A 23,698-nucleotide genomic window follows, 5' to 3' on the forward strand; every position below is an offset into this window, starting at 1 on the left:
CCCAACTCATACTCTCTCCTCTTTTTTTCTCAAATAAACAAATCTTTTTAAAAATAGTAGTGTGAGAAATAATTTCAATTTATGTTTTTAAAATTTTTTAAATGATTTTATTTATTTGAGAGAGGGAGGGAGGGAGAGAGAGAGAGAGAGAGAGAAACATGCATAAGCTGGAGGGAGATTGAGAAAGAGAGAGAATTCAATGCACAGTTAAGTGCCCAAGGTAGAACACAGAGCTGGATGCAGGGCTTCATCCTATGACTACAAGATCATGACCTGCGCCAAAACCAAGAGTCGGCTGTTTAACCAACTGAGCCACTCAGGTGCCCCCAAAAGAAGAGTCTACAAATCATTCATAGTCCTCATGTGAAAATCAACACAATAAATGTCAAAGCAGCTATTTATCTGAGGCATATTGCTCTTTTCAAAATAGGCAAAATCACTTTGCTGATACTGGATGAAGAAAGTGATATTTTCTTGTTAATTTTTGATGCCATGCGCACATTTTCAGCCAATGATGAAGTCCAGAAACTTGGATGCAAAGCTTTACGTGTGCTGTTTGAAAGAGGTATTTAAAAATGTCATATTATCTTTCTCATACTTACAGAAGAAGCAAGGGAAAAGTAGAATATAATTATGATCATTAGAAGGTATCTAAAATTTTACTCTTTATGAAGAAATGGCGCTGTCAAGTCAAGGATAACTAATGGGGTTAATTCAGAAAAACTGCCGGTTTTCTGGATAGAATTTCATTCCTAGGTTTTAAATTATGCAGTTGTAGTAGACTTTCTTCCATTGCTTCACAAGGCTTAAGGCTCACTTTGCAAACCGGAAGTGTAGGTGTTAAGAAAGAAAAAATAAAACTGTGAAGCTAAAGCATAGATTAAATTTGGATTTATGATGTTGAGTCATCTCCAGGGATTTTAGAAATTGCTACAGGCTCTGTAGAAAGAACCAGGAGGCTTGCAAATTGTCCCTTAGGGAAAAATATGTATTTTATTGCATGACACTAAGATTGATAACAGAGATTATCATGTCATTTTGGAGTTGGTTGGAACCATTAGTCCTTCCACGGACTTGATTAGGACATGGATCAGAGAGGTGACATGAGCAACTTGCCTGTGGGCACACAGCTTGTTACCATCACTGTTGTTTAGTTTACCACCATTTTTGGGGACTAGCTTCTGCATCATTATGAGAACTAACAGTGCTAGAGGTTTAGGCTAAGAATAACTTATGTGGGTTCTGTGTCTATGTCAGTTTGCCACTCTCGTTTCTGGCAGCTCCAGGAATGGAATAGATCAACATCTACTAATTTAATTCTTGTCTCGTTCCAGAGAGACTTCAAACAGCTTATAGATACTTATAATATACCAGAGAAAAAAATGGATGAGGAAATGCATGAAGGGAAAATAATATAAAGCCTGGCTAAATTTACTAGGGACTTCAGGTCCTTTATACTTGTAAAGGCATGGACCAGAAATCTGGCTCTCTGCTTCCTATCAGGCAAAGAAGAGTTAAACATTGCCTGTTACAAAATTACTTGAGATAAAAATAAACCCATTTATCAGGAGACTTAATCAGTCTCCTGGTTATGGGAGACCTGGGAATATACTCTCCTGGGTTTGATAAACCCTAGAAATGATAAAGTACACACATTTTATAAGGAGTACAAAGTGTATTTCAGTGAGAGAGACTCTATCAAGTGTCAGAACAGTATGGTCCTGGAAACCAGCTCTCTGATGATCAGCCTTGGCAGAGAAGAGGTTTACTGTGAGTGGAGAATCAAGGAACCGCTTGTCTTTTGGGATATCTTCTATAAAGGTTATATCTTGCAACTAAACCTTTGATAAGAACTGAGCAGAATTGAGTTTGAGGTTCCATTGTCTTGCGCAGGTCTGTAATCTTCTGTGTTGCAGTTTAAGGGCGCATTCTTATTGATGGAAAAAAGGCTAACATCACTCACTAGTATTGTGGCACCCATCTAGGACATATGGAGAAGGATCAGGGAATGTTAAAAGGAAGCTCTTATTCAATAGAAATATTATCAGTACTGACAGTATTTTGATTCTAAATACAGAGTAGAAAAATTTCCGAGTTTGCTAGGACTATCAAGTTCCCTGGGACTTATTGGCACCTGTAAAGTGAATTTTCAAAATTTGAAAGTATACTGTGGAAAGAACTCCATAAAATGAGAAGATTCCATGATACTCCTCATTTATTAGAAGAACCTATTCAGTTTCACATCATTTTATATGGACCATTGGTATCAAGTTGAAAAATAAGTAATGCTGATCATAAAGAATGCTGCATTTTCCAGCATTTTTGTCAGTGCCATTCCTAGGCTAGATAAGCCAGATTTTTCTACTTGTTTTTGAGCTACTCATATAAAAATACTCCAAATGGAACTTGTTGGCTTGATCAAAAAGACTTTAATTATGAAAGCTTATAATAATTTCTGATGAAATCAAGACCATTATGACAATACTTCAAAGTCTAAGTGCTTGTCACTTGCTAAAGTTCACCTCTCTTGAACTGGGCTGCCTTTCACCAGTGTACCATTAACCACTCCTTTTTAAGTATTGTGATATATTCGCTTGTAGTAGGCCATCTTTATTAGTCATTGGTCAGTTTCCTCTAGAATCTCCCAAATGAAATTATAAATAAAGGTGTTTTTCTGAGAATTGTTTGGTCACTAACACTTTTAGATTTTAAAACATGGAGTAACTAATATAGGTCAAAAAGAAATCTTTTAATCTCAGTAGCTTTTTTTTTTCCATTATAAAATTCTTAGGAAAGGTTTTGCTGAAATACGTATTTTTAACTTTATGTATGTTTACTTTGTCTCATGCAATTAACATGAATATTATATTTTTGAGCAACTGACCTTATATAGTATCTTTAAGCTTTTCCATTATTTTGTCTTCCATTTTTCTAGTTTCAGAGGAGCAGTTGATTGAATTTGTTGAGAATAAAGATTATATGATCTTGCTCAATGCGTTAAAAAATTTTAAAGATGAAGAGGAAATTGTGCTTCATGTACTACACTGTTTACATTCCCTAGCAATTCCTTGTAAGTACTCCATGTGCCTGATTTCTTTTTTGTATATGAAAAGTTAATACTTTATATCCTTTATTAATGCATTTTAAAAATATTTTTATTATGTAGAAACTTTTAGATGTGAATCCTATTTGTTTATTAATTTAATTAATTTTTATTGATTGGTACTGTACTGCCGCTAGCTCAGGACTTGGTGTTGGGAAACAGTAGCAGAAAACATGCATATATGTTTCTTGCCTTCTCAGAGCCCATGGTGCCATGCCAGATATAGTTAAGTATATAGGTGATTACAGTGTATTATAAGGCAAGTATTAGCAGAAGTACATAGGGTTGTAAGAAAAACAAGAATAGAGGCAAGATCTCTTAGTAGAGACTTTAATGATGAGAGCTTTGTGTATGGATGTCTTTGTGTATGTGGAGATGAAGTGAGAATGCAGACAGAACATTGTGAACATCGTTGTGTCAAGATCCTGAAGCAAGAGAGACCATAGTGCATCCAAGACAATAAAAGTAGCCAGTATCCAAAAGCTATAAAGAACTTAACAAACTCAACACCCAAAGAGTGAATAATCAATCAAGAAATTGGCAGAAGACATGAACGGACGTTTCTCCAAAGACACATGAAGAAATGCTCCATGTCACTGGGCATCAGGGAAGTGCAAATAAAAACCACAATGAGATGCCACCTCACACCAGTCAGAATGGCTAAAATTAACAAGTCAGGAAATGACAGATGGTGGCAAGGATGTGGAGAAAGGGGAACCTTCTTGCTCTGTTGATGGGAATGCAAGGTGGTGCAGCCACTTTGGAAAACAGTATGGAGGTTCCTCAGAAAGTTGAAAATAGAACAACTCTATAACCCAGCTACCCTGCGACTAGGTATTTATCCTAAAAGATACAAATGTAGTTGATCTGAAGGGGCACCTGCACCCCAATGTTTAGAGCAGCAATGTCCACAATAGCCAAACTATGGAAAGAGCCTAGATGTCCATTGACAGATGAGTGGATAAAGAGAGTGTGGTATAGGGATCCCTGGGTGGCGCAGCGGTTTGGCGCCTGCCTTTGGCCCAGGGCGCGATCCCGGAGACCCGGCATCGAATCCCACATCGGGCTCCTGGTGCATGGGGCCTGCTTCTCCCTCTGCCTGTGTCTCTGCCTCTCTCTCTCTCTCTCTGTGACTATCATGAATAAATTAAAAAAATTAAAAAAAATTTAAAAAAAGGAAAGTGTGGTATATATATATGCAATGAAATACTGCTCAGCTATCAAAAAATGAAATCTTGCCACTTGCAACAATGTGGATGGAAGTAGAGGGAATTATACTGAGTAAAATAAATCAATCAGAGGAAGACATATGATCTCACTCATATGTAGAATTTAAGAAACAAAAGAAGATCATAGGGGAAAGGAGGGAAAATAAAATAAGATGAAATCAAAGAGGGAGACAAACCGTAAGAGACTCTTAATCATAAGAAGCAAACAGGATTGCTGGAGGGGAGGGGGGAGGGGGATGGAGTAGGTGGGTGATGGACTTTAAGGGGGGGAGGGGCACATGATGTAATGAGCACTGGGTTTAAGACTGATGAACCACTGAATTCTACCTCTGAAACTAATAATACACTACATATTAATTAATTGAATTTAAATAAAAAATAATTAGTGGAAAAAGATATAAGAAGTTCAGTAAACTGTGTACTTAAGAGTATGTGTGCGTGCGTGTGCACGTGTGTGCACATATGCAGATACCCAGCCCTGAGTGTCTGCTTAATGGAGGTGGGGGCAGGGCTTGATAAGAGTCTCATCAGTGGATGAGACTGGAGACATAGTTAGATCTTGAGGGCTCAAAAGTCACAGGACGGAGTTTGAGCTTTATAGTGATTCTTGTTTAGCATTTTCTTGATGCTATGAAATCTAGGCACTTACCTTACAAAAAAAAGTACAAATAAGAAAAAGTTAATTTGCTCTGTATTTTACTGGTGACTACTAATGGGCTAAAATCAAGATTCATTTTATTACTTTTGTAAGTGCACGTGAGCATTTCATATTTCATGTATTACCTATGTGAGTTTGTCCAGGATATACACACGCATTTATCTAGTGATGTTTTCATCTTCATACATGCGAAGTTATGAGGGTTAAATGATTAAATAAGTTGAAAAATGCAGAATACTACCTGGCGTGTAATAAGTGTAAAAACGTTGATAGTATTATTACATAATTTGTATTTCCTATGGGTACACTGTAGTATAGTATATATAATATGCATACGTAGTTTCAGATATGGAAATCTGCAGATGTGAGCCTTCAGTAAAAACCCAATCCCATTGTGAAAGAATGCGCTATCTTCATGATTGTTTTAAAATCCATCATTTTCTTATCTTTCTTATCTAAGAAACAACATACGAATATAGATGGGCCTGTCCTATAACAGGAAATGGACGTACTTTTAATTTTCTGAGTCATCCACTGTCAAAAAACTGAATATATTTTTCATTTTACTGTTCCTCAGCTATATTTATACATTTATTTATTTGTTTTGAGCTGGCTACTTTGAAATTCATTGTCTTCCACCCACATCTGACATAACTGCAGTGAAAAATGTGTTGATTCAGAATGCAAAGGTCAAAGAAAGTAGCAACTAAAAATAAGAAAAGTGAAATGTTTTAAACACTGATTCTAATTGAAAGGTGTTTGCTTTTGAGTCTTAGGGCAAATCATGTTTGCTATTCTGAGTAAAATCAGATAATTATTTTCAGAGGCCATTTCCTTTCATTATAACGTGTTTTCCTATACTCAATGCTCTTTAAAATACAACTTAAACATTGAAAATACATTTTTGGGAAAATAGTTGGTTTGTTTGATTATGCCAAAAAGGCAGAAAAATGTTTTTGCAAACACCTTTTTTTGGTTTGTTTTAATAATAGTCAACATTTTATTCAGAAATGTAAATTAGTTTTCTCTACATAGGTTCATATATTCACTCTTTCTATTGACTAACTGCCTTTCCCAGTAGATTCTTTTCTTCCTTTCCAGTTCGCCTGTGTTTGTCCCCTAGTCATATATCCTGCTTCCCTCATGTTTTCCCCCAGATATCTCAGTGCTTCAGGAAGCTTGATTTTGCAGTCTGCTACACTGGCTGCCCTTCTGCTGCCCTTTTGGAATGGGCAGGAAATAAGTCATAGTTGATTTTAGCTTTTCTGTTATGTGACAGGATTTTGATTTTCCTTCTGTTGATTTGAGAAAAAGGAATAAAATAAAGGGCATTATCCAATGGTGTAGTGTCTCCTTAGGAAATAGGCCCCAAATTCATTTATTTGAAAACTTATTATGACCAAGAATCACATTTTTAGATTCACATAAAAACACTCAATTATCCCTTAATTTAATTTTAAGTCAAGAGACAAGAATAGAACAATTTTCCCTTAATGCTAGAGAAGAGTCCTAAATCTTATTATATTAGCATTGAACATAGTGTTTTTTGCAACTATTTGACAGAACATGATACTTAAATTTGGAAGTATGGCCATTATGCTGGCATATATTTATAAAATATAGAATATGTTTCTGTATGTATATTTCAAATGGGAAGTTATTACCTTTGTATAATTATTATTTCTTTAAATTTAGGCAATAATGTTGAAGTACTCATGAGTGGCAACGTCAGGTGTTACAATATTGTGGTAGAAGCCATGAAAGCGTTCCCTGTTCATGAAAAAATTCAAGAAGTGAGTTGCTGCTTGCTCCATAGGCTTACATTAGGTGAGTTATAATTCTTGTTAATTTATTATCCTGGTCTAGGGATGCCTGGGTGGCTCAGCAGTTGAGTGTCTGCCTTCAGCTCAGGGTGTGATCTTGGAGTCCTGGGATCGAGTCCCACTTCAGGCTCCCTGCATGGAGCCTGATTCTCCCTCTGCCTGTGTCTCTGCCTCTCTCTCTGTGTGTGTCTCTCATGAATAAATAAATAAAATCTTAAAACAATTATTATCCTGGTCTATCTGATGTAAGTATATATAGCATACGTATGTTGTATATTGATAAGTGGCATATTGATATACATTGGATGGAAATACTGTAAAATAGCAAACAATTTTGCCATGCTTAGAATTTTAAAATGAGTAGCAAAAATTGACATGAATAATGTAAGAAGTCTTACTGTACTATTCATACTGTATTTAAAGTATAACTATATCAATAGTTGATACATACAAAAGAATAAACATAACATGTAGAAAATGTAAAGTGCAAAGCAGAAGAATGGCCCAACCAACTTAACTATTAGTACCTTACCAGTTCTGATAAAGCTACTCTGGGCTACTTCTTTTTCCTGCTTTCTCTATTGAGTTAACACTATCCAGTATTCAAAAGCCATCAACTCAAATCTTCGGATAAGGATGCTTTGCTTTTTTTACTCATTTATCTCTTAACAGATTATTATTTGTCCCATTTAATGACTAGAGAATTTGTTGCCTTGTTATGCTTCAGAAGAAGCTTAACTTTCTCTTCATAATTAATATAAAAGCCCAGAGTCAATGAATACATATTTAGCATTTTGTCAAATTGTGTATTATGGTCACACACATTACATACACATTAATGTATGTAAAGTCTTTATATAATTTGCTATGTATTTTCATATAAATTGTCTGAAAGTAAGGGAAGACCAATCTCACTGTTATTTGCCCAGAGTCACACAGCTGGTCAATGGTAGAGCAGTAGTCGGCAGTGGCATACTAGGGAAAAAAAGGTGAAGGAGCAATCCAAGTTTAGATAAATTGGTAAAACTAAAAGAGAGTCTTTTGAAAGACTTTCCAAGGCTAAAGATTACCAAATGTGTGGAGTATGTCTGTTTAGTGGTTGAATGTGAAAGAGGCAAGAACATAAGAAGGTGTTGATAAAAGAAGAGCTATGCCTCGTTAAACTGCTTTTTGATTTTGAAGCCATTGATTAACATTTGGTGTGGGCTTTAAGCTTTTCATAATATAGAATTTTTTCCAATCCTGGCTTTGTGTCTCAGGGATCATTTAATTAAATTTATGGTTAAATAGGAGTCTTATTTTAATTTTTTAAAAAGATTTTTATTTATTTATTCATGAGAGACACAGAAAGAGAGGCAGAGACACAGGAAGAGAGAGGAGAAACAGGCTCCATGGCAAGGAGCCCAATGCGGGACTCGATCCCGGGAATCCAGGATCTCACCCTGAGACAAAGGCAGATGGTCAACTGCTGAGCCACCCAGGCATCCCGAGTTTTATTTTTTTAAAGATTTTATTTATTTATTTATTTGAGAGAGAGAGAGAGAGAACATGAGTGGGGTTAGGCAGGCAGAGAGAGAGGGACAAATAGACTCCCTGCTGAGCAGAGAGCCCAGATGAATGAGGTGCTTGAAATCAGGACGCTGAGATCATGACCTGAGTGGAAGTCAGATTCTTAACTGACTGAGCCACTCAGGTACCCCTCATTTTTATTTCTAGAAGGAAACTGGTGACTGTTGGAGAGTTACAAATAAGCTTAAATGGAAGGAGGCATGTATTTCTGGAATATCATTTACAAATTCCTTCCTCATAAGGATTTAGATTTTCAGATGATGTGTTGATTCTCAGAAAAGTGAATGTAAAAAGGGGTGAGACTTTTTCCTGGTTTGGGTTAGAGGGGGTGAAAATTCTTCTTCTTCTTCTTTTTTTTTTTTCTGAGATCATCACAGGTAAGATCAAATAATCATGTGTGACAATGAGTTTTCTGAGCAACAGCATTCCTTTAGGTGAAAGAAGGGTTCAGCAATTCGTTTAATGACAAGGGAGGATTTTCTCCTTCATCTTTAGAAGATCAAGCTATTTTGTCCAATGAATACTGTAGTGCCATGCATAACAGATACCTCATTGTTTTATATAATGACATGAGAGGGAGTGAAAGAGAATGCAATTAATGTAATTATTTTTGCCCAGTCAGTTCCATTGTCTAAGTGAGACAATTAAATGACTGCATGAAATACAATTTCAAACCTTTATGCAATCATAGTAAACTATTTAAATTAAATTAATATATATCTTAATGTCATTAAAATATTGACTATTTATTTTTATTGATTTAAACACTGTTGTATAATTTAAGCAATTTAAATTCCATGGATGAGAATTCAGTTAATATCTCACTTACCTTTCAGGTAATTTTTTTAACATTCTGGTATTAAACGAGGTACATGAGTTTGTGGTGAAAGCTGTGAGGCGGTATTCAGAGAACGCCACATTACAGATTGCAGCCCTCAGCTGTTTAGCGCTCCTCAGTAAGTAACTGTACTCAAAAGGAAATTCTTACAGCTGCATTTGATCTTGAATGTCAACATTGTGACAAGACATTATAACAAGAAAGTCATATGTGGAGTAGGAAGCATTAAATGCCCTTTCTGTTCCAATGTAATTCATTTTCTAATAGAAGATCCTGTCAAGGGAACTAACAGTTGTGATAAGTACACCCTTTCCATTTCATGCATGACTAAATACATCCTTGATTTAATTTTGTTATTGGGTAGCTAATCTCAATTAATCTTCCTCTAGTTTGTTAGATTGTTTGATACTCTCTTCCTCATTTGATCATTTACCTAGATGGAATAGCAATATTCCAAAGTATGTAATATATTTAAAAAGTCCTTATAATGAACTAAGGCCACAACTACGAAATACCTCACTTTGTTCTTAATGTTTCAAAATCTGGATTTCAAGTTGGTCCTTCAAACTGTGAAGACATATCTTTATATTTTTTCAAGCTGAGACTATTTTCTTAAATCAAGACTTAGAGGAAAAGAATGAGAATCAGGAGAATGATGATGAGGAAGAAGAAAAATTGTTCTGGTTGGAAGCCTGTTACAAAGCATTAACATGGCATAGAAAAAACAAGCACGTGCAGGTTGTAATCTTTCATAAATATTATACTTATTCAAAATTATGTTTGTTCAATAATTTATGTCTTAACAGGTTTCTTTTTTCTCCCTGATACAGGAAGCTGCATGCTGGGCTCTAAACAATCTCCTTATGTACCAAAACAGTTTACATGAGAAGATTGGAGATGAAGATGGCCAGTCAGTAGTTTTTGATTTTATATGATAGGAGATTTTAGTTACATTTTTAATCAATCCCTATAAAATACTGTAACTATAACTTTTATTATTAGAAACATTTTTAATATAGGCATGTATGTTTCAAGTGTTGCCACAAAATATTAGTGTGTATATAATATTTTGATCCCTGGTGTCTTTGAGAGATATTACCCAGGGATTTGGAATTAAGAGTCATGTAGAAATGATGAATTGTTGAGCAAGAACCTTTCAATTCTCTAGCTGATCATTTAAAAATGCTATGTTAATTAATCTCAGGTGACAGAAATTGCAGAGCCATCCGTGACCTTTTCTGTTGCAGTCACTAGCCAGCAGGTTGTCAATATCAGGAATTAAATGTGGTCAGAAGCTTCATTAGCGATTCCTCACTTGATGTTGCATTGTTGACCTGTCTTTTCTTGAGAGAGTTATTTGTAGGTGTCAGCTTTTGAGGAGGCTTTCCACAGGAGTGTAATTCAAGCTTCATAAAACCAACACTCTTTCTCAAAGATACAAACTAAAACCCAGAGTTTTGTGTATATCAAAGTTGTTTCATGGCCATGAGCCTTTGTGCTTTATGGAAATGCTTATGTTTGCTCTGGGTATGCTCTTGCTTTTGATGACTTTTAAATGACTTATCTTGGAAACTTAAATAGGAATAGTCTACATCTCAAATCCTGAAAATCTGTTTGTATAGTGATCCATTGCCAACCAGAAGACAATTAATGACATAGATGCTATTTAATTTTACATCTCCGTTTTGAAAGGAAAAAGTAATTCTTTTGAAAACTGTATGTTAAATGAACATCCTAATCCACTTTGAGCAATCTTTTTAAGAGGTTAGGTTAATGGTACAGTTTATAAATTTCAGCTCATAGCACATTGATTCCTCAATATCCATAGAAGAACTTTAAAATAAATACATTATTAAAAGAACATATATTATGCTCTATACTTTTAAAACTCATGATGCTTCTTTATAATTTTCATTTTTCTTTTGTTTCCATTTTCTTCTTTTTCTCACGTTATCTTTTAACTCTTTATTCCTCTTTATATATTTGCTGAGTCTTTCCCCCTCTACTGCTTATCAAATTTAAAGAAGAAATACTGATTTATTAGGGTTTAGTACATTTGAACTATCTTTTAAATATAAAACTGTTCAACTATATTTCACTCTTGTAAGTGGAGGTGGCATGAAATGTTTGTATGCCTTTATTTGTTGTTAGAGGTTAGATAATGGTACATGAATATTTGAACTAATTATTAAAAATATTACCATTAATATTGTGGTTGAATTTGTGAAAGGTTCCCAGCTCATAGGGAAGTGATGCTGTCCATGCTGATGCATTCTTCATCAAAAGAAGTCTTCCAGGCATCTGCAAATGCGTTGTCAACTCTATTAGAACAAAATGGTAAGGGGTGCACCATTTTTTAATACAAGGATGTACATTTTGTGTTTTTTTAAATTATAAAGGCAATTATGTTATAAAAGTTCAGATATGTAGCTTTATGTATGTGATATATGGATATATTGGGATATATATAAAAGGATAAAGAAGAAAATAAACATTTTTATTTTTTTCCTGAATTTCTATGTGTATGGTCACACATGACATATACAATATATTTTCTATTTTTGGAGAAATAGGATACTATTAATACATTTGTAACTAGATTGCACATATTTTCTTTTTCGTGATGATAAATGTAAAATTTCATATTACCATTTTTAAAGGCAATGTTATTTCCTAGTATACACCTAGTCCTGGATACACCTGTATCCTATTTTATTTTATTTTATTTTATTTTTTTTAATTTTTATTTATTTATGATAGTCACACAGAGAGAGAGGCAGAGACATAGGCAGAGGGAGAAGCAGGCTCCATGCACCAGGAGCCCGATGTGGGATTCGATCCCGGGTCTCCAGGATCATGCCCTGGGCCAAAGGCAGGCGCTAAACCGCTGCACCACCCAGGGATCCCCTGTATCCTATTTTATGAACCTGTTTTTCACTGATGGACTCTTGTGTTGAGTGGGATTTTTTTCTTTTGTACCAGATAGTCACTTTTTTCTATACTGTTCCTGTTATTTTTTAAAGGAAAACTTTCTAGATAATGTAATGGGTGGAGAGATATTCACCATTTAAAATCTGGTAAAATTGTCATTTATATGTTAAGTCTTACAATTTTCCATTATTAAGGAGACAAAAATGGCTATTAAGCATTTGGAAAGACTTTGAATTTCAAAATTGAGGCTCTGGCTGTTCAGATTCCAGGCCCCCGTGAACAGGAAATACTGCCAGAAAATCTTGGTAGAAAATTCATCATAAAGGCATTGGGACTTGGCAGCTCTTGCAGGATATTTTTGGAGAGAGAAAAATAGAGAAAAACACGCAAAGCCTGAAACAGAGACCAATGGTAGCACCGCCTGTTAGTAGAGAACCTTCACAGAGTGAAAAGAATTAAAAACCACTCATGCATGTTTCTCAATGCTGTTATTTAAGTCAAATCAAGAGGAAAATAATTTCTTCTTCCTTTTCCTCCTTTCTCACTCCACTTCTCAGTGGCACTTTAATAAAAAAAACTTGAGCTGGCAAGAGCCCTTACAGAGAGAAAGGGCTTGCCCTCTGGGATGATGAGTCAGAGCAGGAGTGGTAGGAAAGGGAATCGGTGTCCTTAAATCTCCCATCATCTGCTGTGCAAAGGCCTGGATAGGATCTCATTCCTGAAAACGGGGACCAGATTTGGCTGCTTTTGTATGGCACATCTAGGAGAGGAGAACAATCCTAGTGTCTGAGGATTATGTTTGGAGCCAGCCTTGATTTCTTTGTTCAGAATCAGTGCCCTGCTCTTCCTTGTTCCTTACTTCTTTGTTCCTAGCCACCTGCTGGGTAAACTGTACTCACATCCCTGTATTGTCCTTGGAGTTCTGCCTTAGGAGAATATTAAGAACTGAGCAGCTTGGTCACCAACCTCTGCAGGCAGCATCTCATTAAAAGACACTTGGAAACATTGAGTATGCAGGATTGGATGTAGTTTTCTAGAAAAATGATTGGACTGACAGGTAGAAGAACTGGTTTCTGCCATGGTGTTACCCAGGCCAAAGCTAGAACATCTTGTGTGACATTTTCCTCATTTAATTAATGAGTTCAGTCAATGTGTACTGAGCTGCTGCCAGACAATGATCTAGGCACTTGGGATATACCAGTTAAATAGAATACTTACAGGTTCAGGGAGCTTAAACTCTAGTGAGGAAGACAGATAGTAATGCTAAATAAAATATATATCTTTCCAGTAGTTCCCTATAGAATAAAAAAAAAAAAAAAAAGAGGGACTCTTGGGTGGCTCAGCAGTTGAATGTCTCCTTTTGGCTCAGGGCATGATCCTGGGTCCAGGGATCAAGTCCTGCATGGGCTCCCTGTGAGGAACCTGCTTCTCCCTCTGTCTATGTCTCTGCCTCTCTCTCAGTGTCTCTCATGAATAAATAAATAAAATCTTTTTTTAAAAAGAAAAAATATATAATATCTGAGATAGATATTTAAAAAATGAAGCAAAGAAGGAGGATTTGTGTTAGGGGTCAGAGGAGAGAAAACAATGACAAAGCAACCAAGAAAAAAGGTGAATCTTGACCAAAGAGCTGAAGGAAGTTGAATATTGTTATTGGCTCTTTAAAGCAGATAATGTATTGCTAAAATGGAGTGGCAGAGGTCAGGAGTATTATGTAGATATATGGTAAGTGAGATAAGATGTCTAAAATGTTCTGTAAACTCTGAAGTGACTCTATGATGTAATTTCTTCTAGGTCCAGTGTTTGGTGAAATTTCTATTCTCAATTTTTAAGTTAAAAGTTAGGTTAATGTCTAAGACAGTGGTTCTTTTTTTTTTTTTTTTAAGACAGTGGTTCTTAAAGTGTGGTCCCTGTACCTGCAATAATATCTCCAGGAAACTTGTTAATATAAATTCTAGGGCCCTGTTCAGACCTGCTGAAACACAAACTCTGGGTTTGGGACACAGTAGTCTGTTTTTCAACAAGCCCTTCTGGTAGCTCTGATGCTCTCTGCATTGTGAGAACTTCTCGTATAAGGGGACTTTCACCTTTTAAAGTACTCCCTTGGTCAGAATTTAGCCACTTTAGGAGGGGTTGTTAAAAATTCCAACATGACTAAGCAAAATAACCAACTTATCATATTTTAATGTATGATATTCTGGGTGTCTTTAAAAGGTATGAGTTTTTCAGATTTTGGCAGTATATTAGAATGTGTATATCAATTTCTCTTATTTCTGAGTTTTCCCTATTTTCTATCACTTCTTCCTTTTCCAGTTTGAGGTTGATAACCCATTGTCAAAATACAGATCTTTCTTGACTTAAAATGGGGCTATGTCTGATAAACCTGTCATAATTTGAAAATATGGAAAGTTGAAAATGCATTTAATATACCTAAGGTACTGAACATCATAATTTAGCCTAGCCAAACTGAAATGTGCTCAAAAGACTTCCATTAGCCAGTTAGGCAAAGTCATCTAACACAAAGCCTATTTTATAATAAAGTGCTGAATATCTCATGTAATTTATTGAATACTATACTAAAAGTGAAAAACAGAATGAGAGGTATTGAGTGATTAAGTATATTGTTAAGTGTATCATTTGTTTACTTGTATTTTGTGGCTCACTGCCACTGCCCAGCCTCAAGAAAAGATATCATACCACATATCTCCGGGAAAAGATCAAAATTCAAGTTTTGAAGTATGGTTTCTACTGTACGTGTATCACTTTCACACCATCACAAGGCTGAAAAATCATAAGTTGAACCATCCAAAGTTGGGACCCCTCTGTGGTACTTAGATTAACGTGTTCTAAGTTTCATTTCCTGTCACTTTCAGAGTGTTGAATTACAATACGTAATGTTGGAATTATATTTATGTAGAGTCTTTAAGACAATTGATATTTATATGGAAACTTCAAGATAATGAACTTGAATTTAACAAAAGAAGTTTATTACAAAGAAAAAAATATTCTGTAATCATTGTCGGAATATAGTTACTTCCCCACAAATGGCGTGAAGTCATTTGTAAAGCATAAGAAATATAGATTTCTTTTTTTAAACAAATTTTATTAATTTATTTGAGACAGAGAGAGTGAGAGAAAGAGAGAGCACCTGAGCAGAGAGAAGGGCAGAGGGAGGGGGAGAGGCAGACTCCTTGCTGAGCAGGGAGCCTGATATGGGGCTTCATTCTATGACCCTGGGATCATGTCATGAGCTGAAGGCAGACAGTTAACTGGCCGAGCCATCCAGGCGCCCCCATATCTATATTTCTTAAGCTTTGGCATTGCTTTCTGAAATTATGTATTATTCTCCTAATCAGTGCTTTCCATTCCTTTGCACATGATGGTATACATAGAAAGAATAATATTTGTACAGTCCACTGGGAGAAATGGAGAAGGTAGCTTAAGGCTGAAGGCAGCCCAGTGTGGTTCCAGCCCTTGTCCCACTCCGCTCCCCCTGTTCCCCAAAAGCTGAGAGATGGTCATATGTGCATGCACCTGTAACTGATTCCCAGCCCACTAGAGTCTAGCATACCTAGGAAGTCGTAACTCTACATAAGTACAGTTACTTTGTGAAGCTGTTATAAATAATAGAAGGAAATTAACCTTCAGTCTTATTTTAGAGGGCATTATTTTAAAATGTTTTTTTTTTGCAGAAGTACTTCTTTCACATGGATGGGATTACATAGTACTAGTCTACTAACTCTATGAGTAAAACTTAAAAAAATCAGAACCTCAACCTAAGTGGTTAATAAATGTGAAAAAATTGAAATGGTGTCTATTTTAAAGAAATAAGCAATGATCTTTAAGTTACAATGAAATATAAATTCAATATGTACTTATATATGCTTTTCTATGAATTTGGATTATCTTAACATTCTGTGTCTTACTGCAAAATTATGAAAATCTGCTTTCATTTCTATGAGTAACATTAAAAAAAATTTATAGTTAATTTCAGAAAAATCCTGTTGTCAAAAGGAATATACTTCAATGTATTGGAGTTAATGCAGAAGCATATACATTCTCCTGAAGTTGCTGAAAGTGGCTGTAAACTGCTAGATCATCTCTTTGAAGGAAGGTAATATAGATTCATGGACTTATGCAAAATATATACTCTTGGACCAGCTTGAATATCAATATTTTAAGTGTGTTTCTAAGAATTAAAAGAAAAATATAAGATAGTTGCAGATTGAAACATTGTAGAATATAATCTCATATCCCTGATACCATAGACTTATTTTATCAGACTATTTTCAATGAAAGGGTGGGTAGAGATCAAGGAAACATGTTGAAGGTTAGCTTTTGTATTTTGTGCTTGGAATTTTTGACTATGTTTTGAAAAATGGCAGTAATCCAGCATTTCAAGTTTTTCAAGTTATTGTGTGTGAAATGTATTGAGAGGAAATCAGAATATGACGTCTAATTGTTTCTTTTTTCCACAGCTAATATTTATTACTATTCTTTCATTTGAATTAACTTTGTCTTCTCATCCTGCTCTTATTCCTTAGCTGGGAAGTCCAAAGATACTAAGGTTACATGGCTGTTTAGTGCTACAACAGCTCCTGTGGGTGGGTGACAGGCAGGATGGGGGTGGAGTAGTGGTGGGGGAGGGAGGGCAGACCTACTGGCTTAAAGAAAAGAAAAAAAAAAACTTTTTAAAAGACCAAAACTGAATTATGTACAGAAGGTACTCGCTGTGGGATATGCTCAAAGCCTTTTGGCATTTTATTAGGCCGAAGAATGTGAAGTAACTTGGGCATAGTCTGAGCAAATTTCAACCAAAAAGAGGCTATTTGGGAAACCGTCATGTGTAAAAGAAAAAAAAATGACACAAATGTTATAGTAAAAAGTCATTCTGTGTCTCCTGGGTTTCACAGTAATTGGAGCCAACTCTTTGATCTTTAAACATCAGGTTCCTCATTGGTAAAGAGGAATAATAGTAATAACCTCATAAGTTGTAAGTTTATAATGTAAGTTTAAATCAGTTATTTTTTACAAAGTTAGGATAATGCCTATACATTTTAAGCTCTCAGTAAATCACAGCTATTACTATTAATACTGTTATTCAGTATGAATAAAGGAAATGCATATGGCATGGTAAACATGTAGCACATCTGTAGGCTTTTAAGGAATTAGGTTATATTTTTAACGTCAGTCCGGCCAATCTATTTATGTTTATATGTATCATATCTTTGAGTCATATTTCTTTTATGTAAATGTTATTCTTGAATATTTGAATGCAAAGTTTATCTCCAGTGGTGATTTTCATGGTCCTGGAAGTGTGTGAACCTTTATGAGTGAGACAAAAGCAAAGTGGAAGGATCTACAGTTTAAGATTCTGTAGATTGTGTGCCATCAGTGCTCCTGGCTGTGTCTTATATGTAAAATATGTGAAGCTTTAGTCCCAGGGCCTCACTCTTAACTATGACCATGTGCCTGCCACTAAATAACTCATCATCTAGTTACGGAGATGGGTATGTAAACAGAGAGTCACAATACCACGTACTGTGTAATCATGCAACAGCAGGGATGTGTAAAAGGCACAGTGGGTAGAGAAGAGTGAATGAAGCGGAATGACCAAACAAGAGAAGGTACAAGGAGGGGATGTGTTTAAGCTGGGATTTACAGGTGGGCCAGAGGGACTCTATTCCAGTTATCACAGAACCGTGTTAAGTAAGGACATGCGCAGGTTTTAGTTAACAGGGTACCATGGGAAGCAAGGCCTACCTGTTTTAAAGTGTAGTACCTACTGAAATCTGGTCAAGGGGCATTTCTTCATATGGAAATAAAGAACAGCTAAAGCATCTTAGAGAAACAAAGATTTTCATGCAAATAAATCTAACTAAAAATACTGTACAGGAAGTCCAGGAGTGTTAATTTGGAAGAGGTGTTAATTTGCTGTAAAGAGCCTGGGCTTTGGGGCTCAGATGAGTCTGCACTGCAGTCCTGGCTCTCTGTCACCTTCTGGTGATAGGACTTGGATATGCAACATCTGTCGGTCTAAACTCTTCATCGGGAAAATGCGGATAAGAACACCTACAGGGTTGTTGCCAGTGACCTGTGTGTAGGTCCGAAAGAAGTTGTGTTTTGTGAAACCAATTAAAAGAGTTCCCAGGTTACTATGACTTCCACTTGAGGTCAGAATTTATTTTATTAAATAATAGTTAAAATATGTATGCTCATATTATTGAACTCAATGCATTTTCATACAGCTTTTTCTGATAAAATAGAATGGTTCTGTTTTCTTGTACTTGTTTCAATTTGGGGTTTGTACAGTGGAATTGGGTTGTACTTTTACTAAGCATTTCCATGTATCTCCAGTGATGCTACCCTGGATATAATGGCAGCAGTGGCCCCCAAAATCATAACAGTTATGAAAAGTCATGAGGCATCCTCATTGGTGCAGCTGGAGGCACTCCGAGCTATTTTACATTTTATAGTTCCAGGTAAGTTACATAATTAAATATGGAAAGAGATGATTATTCTAGCAAATTTTTTTGACATTTTGTAAAATATCAACTTTCTAGGCAAAAATGAAAGGACCAGTTTCTACCAACAAAATTCAAATCTTAAAACAACTACAACTACAACAACAAAAAAAAACAAAATTCAAATCTTCCCACTAAATCCAAAAATAAAAAGAGAGGAAAAAGATGTGTGGAAGAGTCAGATTAATTTTTAGGAAAATTCAATAATCCATTTACACATGAAATCACTATAATATAAAGTAGGGAGCTTTACTTCCAAGGAGAATGTTCACTCTGATAATTCTTTTCTATTTCTGTTGCCATCCAAGTTTTTTTTTTTTTGTCTAAACTATAAATATAGCTAATATTCACACTTTCCCTTTTGTTCTTTTTCGGTCCTTCTGTTGCTCTGTGGTTGAATGAATCTTCCTCACATATAACCACGTGGCTTTTACTCATTAACCTCCATAGCTTCTGTCCTCTCCCCTTTACCTCCTACTTATCTCTCTTGTGACCTTGTTTGTCCTCCAAATCCCATTTAAAACAGTTGCTCCTCCATTCATTCAACATACAGTTATTAAGTACCTCTGATGTTCTCAACATTGTGATGGCTGCACGGTTATGACAAATGAATGCAAGGGCATTACTATACTATTATAGGAGCTTAGAGGTAGATGGATGGGTAAATAGATAGTGACCAGATATGAGAGGAGCTGTTATAGCTATATGTTTATATAGAAGGCTCAGAGAATATTGGTGGAGGCACAAGTATTTATTCAAAGGAGTAGGTCAAGATTGACATATTTAAAGTTGAAGGGTGAAACTGACCTGGTGGAAAGGCCAGGCAGGATATTTCAAGCAGAAGGAGAGAGTGCACATGGTCTGGGGCGAGTGAAACGTGGCGGGGTGAGATCGGTGTCTGAGGATGAATATGGAGCTATTGGCAGAGGCCTGAAATCTAGGGCTTGGGCACAACACTGAGCAGTTGTGCTTTTTAAACAGAAGTCAATTCAAATTTATTTAAACAATTTATTTGTTAAAAACCTATATTGTCATGACCAAATCTGCAATTTATAACAATAATGCTGTGCTGTGGAGGATGACTGTCAGGGTGAAAGCTTCCTTGAGAGAGAGAGAGTGAGATTGTGTTGGAGGCCATGATAATCCAGTGAGACATGGTAGAGGCCCAGCAGTGGAACCAGAGGAGAGGGTGGATCTAAGAGATGGTGAGGAGGTACATTTTTCTTAAAGATTTTATTTATTTATTCATGAGAGAGAGAGAGAGAGGGAGAGAGAGAGAAAGAAAGAGAGAGAGAGAGAGAGAGAGAGAGGCAGAGACATAGGCAGAGGGAGAAGCAGGCTCCATGCAGGGAGCCTGATGTGGGACTCAATCCCGGGACTCCAGGATCAGGGCCTGGGCTGAAGGTGGCCCTAAACCGCTGGGCCACTTGGGCTGCCCAGGAGGTACATTTGACAGGACTTTCTGACTACTGCATATCAGGGATGGAGTTACTTGTTTGGTAAAATTCCTAATTATTTTAAAGCCCAATTTGTGTGTGTCTTTATAATTTATTTTTTATTTTTATTTTTAAAAAGATTTTATTTATTTATTCATGAGAGACATACAGAGAGAGGCAGAGATGTAGGTAGAGAGAGAAGGAGGCTCCCTGTAGGCAGCCCGATGTGGGACTTGATCCTGGGACCCAGGGATCACGACCTGAGCCAAAGGCAGACACTCAACCACTGAGCCACCCAGGTGTCCTGTGTGTGTCCTTTTTAAACGAAATCTTCCTAAATATACACTCTTTGTAATCATATTGGCATTTTATGTTTCTAAGAGTGAGAGTATACTTGGTATAAGAATATACATTTTTTTTTTCAAGAAGAGGGCTTTCTTCAGCCTTCTTTTTTTTAATCCCCTGGTACATTGAACTAAAATATCTATCTAATTAATATATTTTGAATTGAATCATGATGTGCTATTTATAGTTGTCAGGCAACTTTTTTTTTTCGTAAGGCAACTTTTAAGGTATAATTTAATAGACATAATTTTGCTTGAAAACATTATTACACTTTTTTTGACCTTTGTAGATTGTAAAAAACAAAACAAAAGGAAACTATTTTGATTATCTATCTTTAAAAGTGTCAGCCTTAATCTTTTGAAGGTGGATTTGAGTTTTTAAGATGAGCAGAAGATATTCAGAATGAAATCTGTTAGTTAATAAAATAATACTCAGTTCAAAAGCAAAATTTGAATATAATATTTCTTTTCTTCTGTTCTCAGATTAAACCTGAAGCAATATTGATAGTCAATCATTTTTAGATATTTGAAATGATATATTTAAATAATAAATGATGTTTTTTATAATGATGTTTAGAAGTATTAAACGAGTACCCTTGAAAACAATTTTATAACTTTAGGGTTACATTTCTCATATGGAAATACATATTAATTGATACATTTATAAATATATCAGTATATAAATACCTTTATTTATTGTTAATTGTGTACTTTATTCTATGCTACCTACCACATTATCATACCACACCATACTATCCCATTCTGCACCATACTGTGCCATATTGTATCTTGCCATTCTATATATCAATGAAATAACTATAGTATCAGTACCCCATTAGTTCCAAGGTTGATTATGATTCTGGTTTGAACATGTTAAGTTGAGGTAGGTACTTATAATATCTAAATTCATTTATTGAGTAGATCATATTCAGATATTCTTACTTGTAACAAAGATGTGCATTTTAGCAAATTTATATAATTCAGTATCTAATTCAGGGCCACATATCACATACGGTGCTATGTCCCTTAAGTTTCTTTCAAGTTAGTACTTTTCAACTTCTCCTCTTTTTTATAACAATAAATTACTGAAATAATTGAATCTGTGGCTTTAACAAAGTAATAATAAAGGCACAGTTATTTATTTTTTTAAATTTCAAGTTTCTTTTTTTTTAAGATTTTATTTATTTATTCATGAGAGACACACACAGAGAGAGAGAGAGAGGCAGAGACACAGGCAGAGGGAGAAGCAGGCTCCATGCAGGGACCCTGACGTGGGACTCGATCCTGAGTCTCCAGGATCACACCCTGGGGTGAAGGCGGCGCTAAACCGCTGAGCCACGGGGGCTGTCCAAGGCACAGTTATTTTAATAAAATATCATTTCATTGTTTTTCCTTGACTTTTATCAGTTCTAGAGGAAATAATGTAAAATTGCTTAAGAAAAAACTTGTGCAAATTGGGAAGTATACAGAGGGAGGTGATTGTGAGGATAAAATCACATCTAAAAGAGCAATTATGGGCAGGCCGAGTGGCTCAGCGGTTTAGCGCCGCCTTCAGCCCAGGGCCTGATCCTGGAGACCCTGGATCGAGTCCCGCGTTGGGCTCCCTGCATGAAGCCTGCTTCTTCCTCTGCCTGTGTCTCTGCCTCTCTGTCATGAATAAATGAATAAAATCTTTAAGAAAAATAAAATAAATAAAAGAGCAATCAGAGAAACTGAATTTGTTTAATCTCAGATGATTTAGGATGATACGAAAATTGTATTACAACCCATTTATTTGTAGTTAATAACAATAATACCTAGCAACTTGGAGGAATTAAAATGTGTCAGGCCTATTCAAAGTGCTTGATGTATATAAACTTAAAATTCTCGGGATCCCTGGGTGGCGCAGCGGTTTGGCGCCTGCCTTTGGCCCAGGGCGCGATCCTGGAGACCCGGGATCAAATCCCACGTCGGGCTCCCGGTGCATGGAGCCTGCTTCTCCCTCTGCCTATGTCTCTGCCTCTCTCTCTCTGTGACTATCATAAATAAATAAAAAAAAAATTAAAAAAAAATTCTCATAGTAAACTATGAGGCAGATACTGCTTTTTGTGCGTGTGCCATTTTATAAATGATGAAACCAAGGCATTGAAATCTAGAGTTGTTAAGGTCACAACTTATATAATGGAGCCAGATTTTCATTCTAATGCAGCCTGATCCAGAGTAGGCACTTTTTTTTTTAAGATTTTATTTATTTATTCATGAGAGACACAGAGGCAGAGACACAGGCCGAAGGAGAAGCAGGGAGCCCGACATGGGACTTGATTCCGTGTCTCCAGGATCACACCCCGGGCCAAAGGCAGCACTAAACCACTGACCACCCGGGCTGCCCCAGAGCAGGCACTTTTAAATATACATTTGTGGAACAAACATATATTGAACAACTGTTGTATATAAAGCACTATGTTTGGTGATCTGGAGATGATTAGGTTATGGAGCCTGCCCTCAGAAAGTTTGCAGTACATGCAATTTAAAGGACTGTTATGTGGAAAGGAAATTATATCTACTATGGAGAGTAGAAACTCAAGTGATATAACAAAGATCAGAGATGAAATTTATGGTAATGTTCATTTGGTCTTAATGTAAGAAGGATGTTTATGGAGACTCATACTCCATAAAATTTTTTTTACTACTCTGTTGGCCTATTCTTAGTGGTTACATCTGCTTGGGATGTGGGCAGTTTCAGAAATTAATGTGGGCTTGGTTACTGAAAATAAGAAATAGAGAGTTTAAGTGACTTGCCCAAAGTCATACAGCTGTAGTGAATGTCTGAACCTGTTTGAATAGATTTCTAAATAAGGACTGAAAGCCCCAGGAGGGTGGAGATCCATCCAGCCTTTGTTATTCATTGTGGTAATTCCAACATGTAGCAACACCTCTGGCATGTAGGTAGGACTCAAGTTTTTTTTTGTTAGGTAAATAAAAAGCTATATATGCAGCCAGTTCATAGTTTGTGTTAATACAGATTATTAAAGTGAAAGATCATATAGAATTATTTATTAATTTATACAGTCATAGGTTTGGGAAACATGTTTCATTCATAATAATTGTATTATAGATTCTATAATATAGCTAATAATTTTTGACTTCCTGTTTTTTCACATTACCATGTAGCTTAATAAGGAATATGCTTCCTTTAAGTTACTTAACACTATTATATCACCTTAGAGCACTTTTAACAAAACTACATACACTTTACCATCATAA

General features: G+C 35.8%; 1 protein-coding gene across 1 annotated transcript in view; it reads left to right on the plus strand.

The window, feature by feature from the left end:
* The window catches only part of LRRK2 (leucine rich repeat kinase 2), a 139,801-nt gene that overhangs the window by 10,282 nt on the left and 105,821 nt on the right, over window positions 1-23,698 (plus strand). The window contains exons 5-13 of the mRNA XM_038577307.1: window positions 431-565; window positions 2,936-3,070; window positions 6,686-6,817; window positions 9,219-9,338; window positions 9,819-9,958; window positions 10,051-10,130; window positions 11,451-11,557; window positions 16,136-16,265; window positions 18,509-18,633. Of these exons, the coding sequence (XP_038433235.1) occupies window positions 431-565; window positions 2,936-3,070; window positions 6,686-6,817; window positions 9,219-9,338; window positions 9,819-9,958; window positions 10,051-10,130; window positions 11,451-11,557; window positions 16,136-16,265; window positions 18,509-18,633 (1,104 nt within the window). The remainder of the gene's footprint in view (window positions 1-430; window positions 566-2,935; window positions 3,071-6,685; window positions 6,818-9,218; window positions 9,339-9,818; window positions 9,959-10,050; window positions 10,131-11,450; window positions 11,558-16,135; window positions 16,266-18,508; window positions 18,634-23,698) is intronic.

This window comes from Canis lupus, chromosome 27, assembly GCF_011100685.1.
Source record: "Canis lupus familiaris isolate Mischka breed German Shepherd chromosome 27, alternate assembly UU_Cfam_GSD_1.0, whole genome shotgun sequence".
NCBI classification, from domain to species: domain Eukaryota; kingdom Metazoa; phylum Chordata; class Mammalia; order Carnivora; family Canidae; genus Canis; species Canis lupus.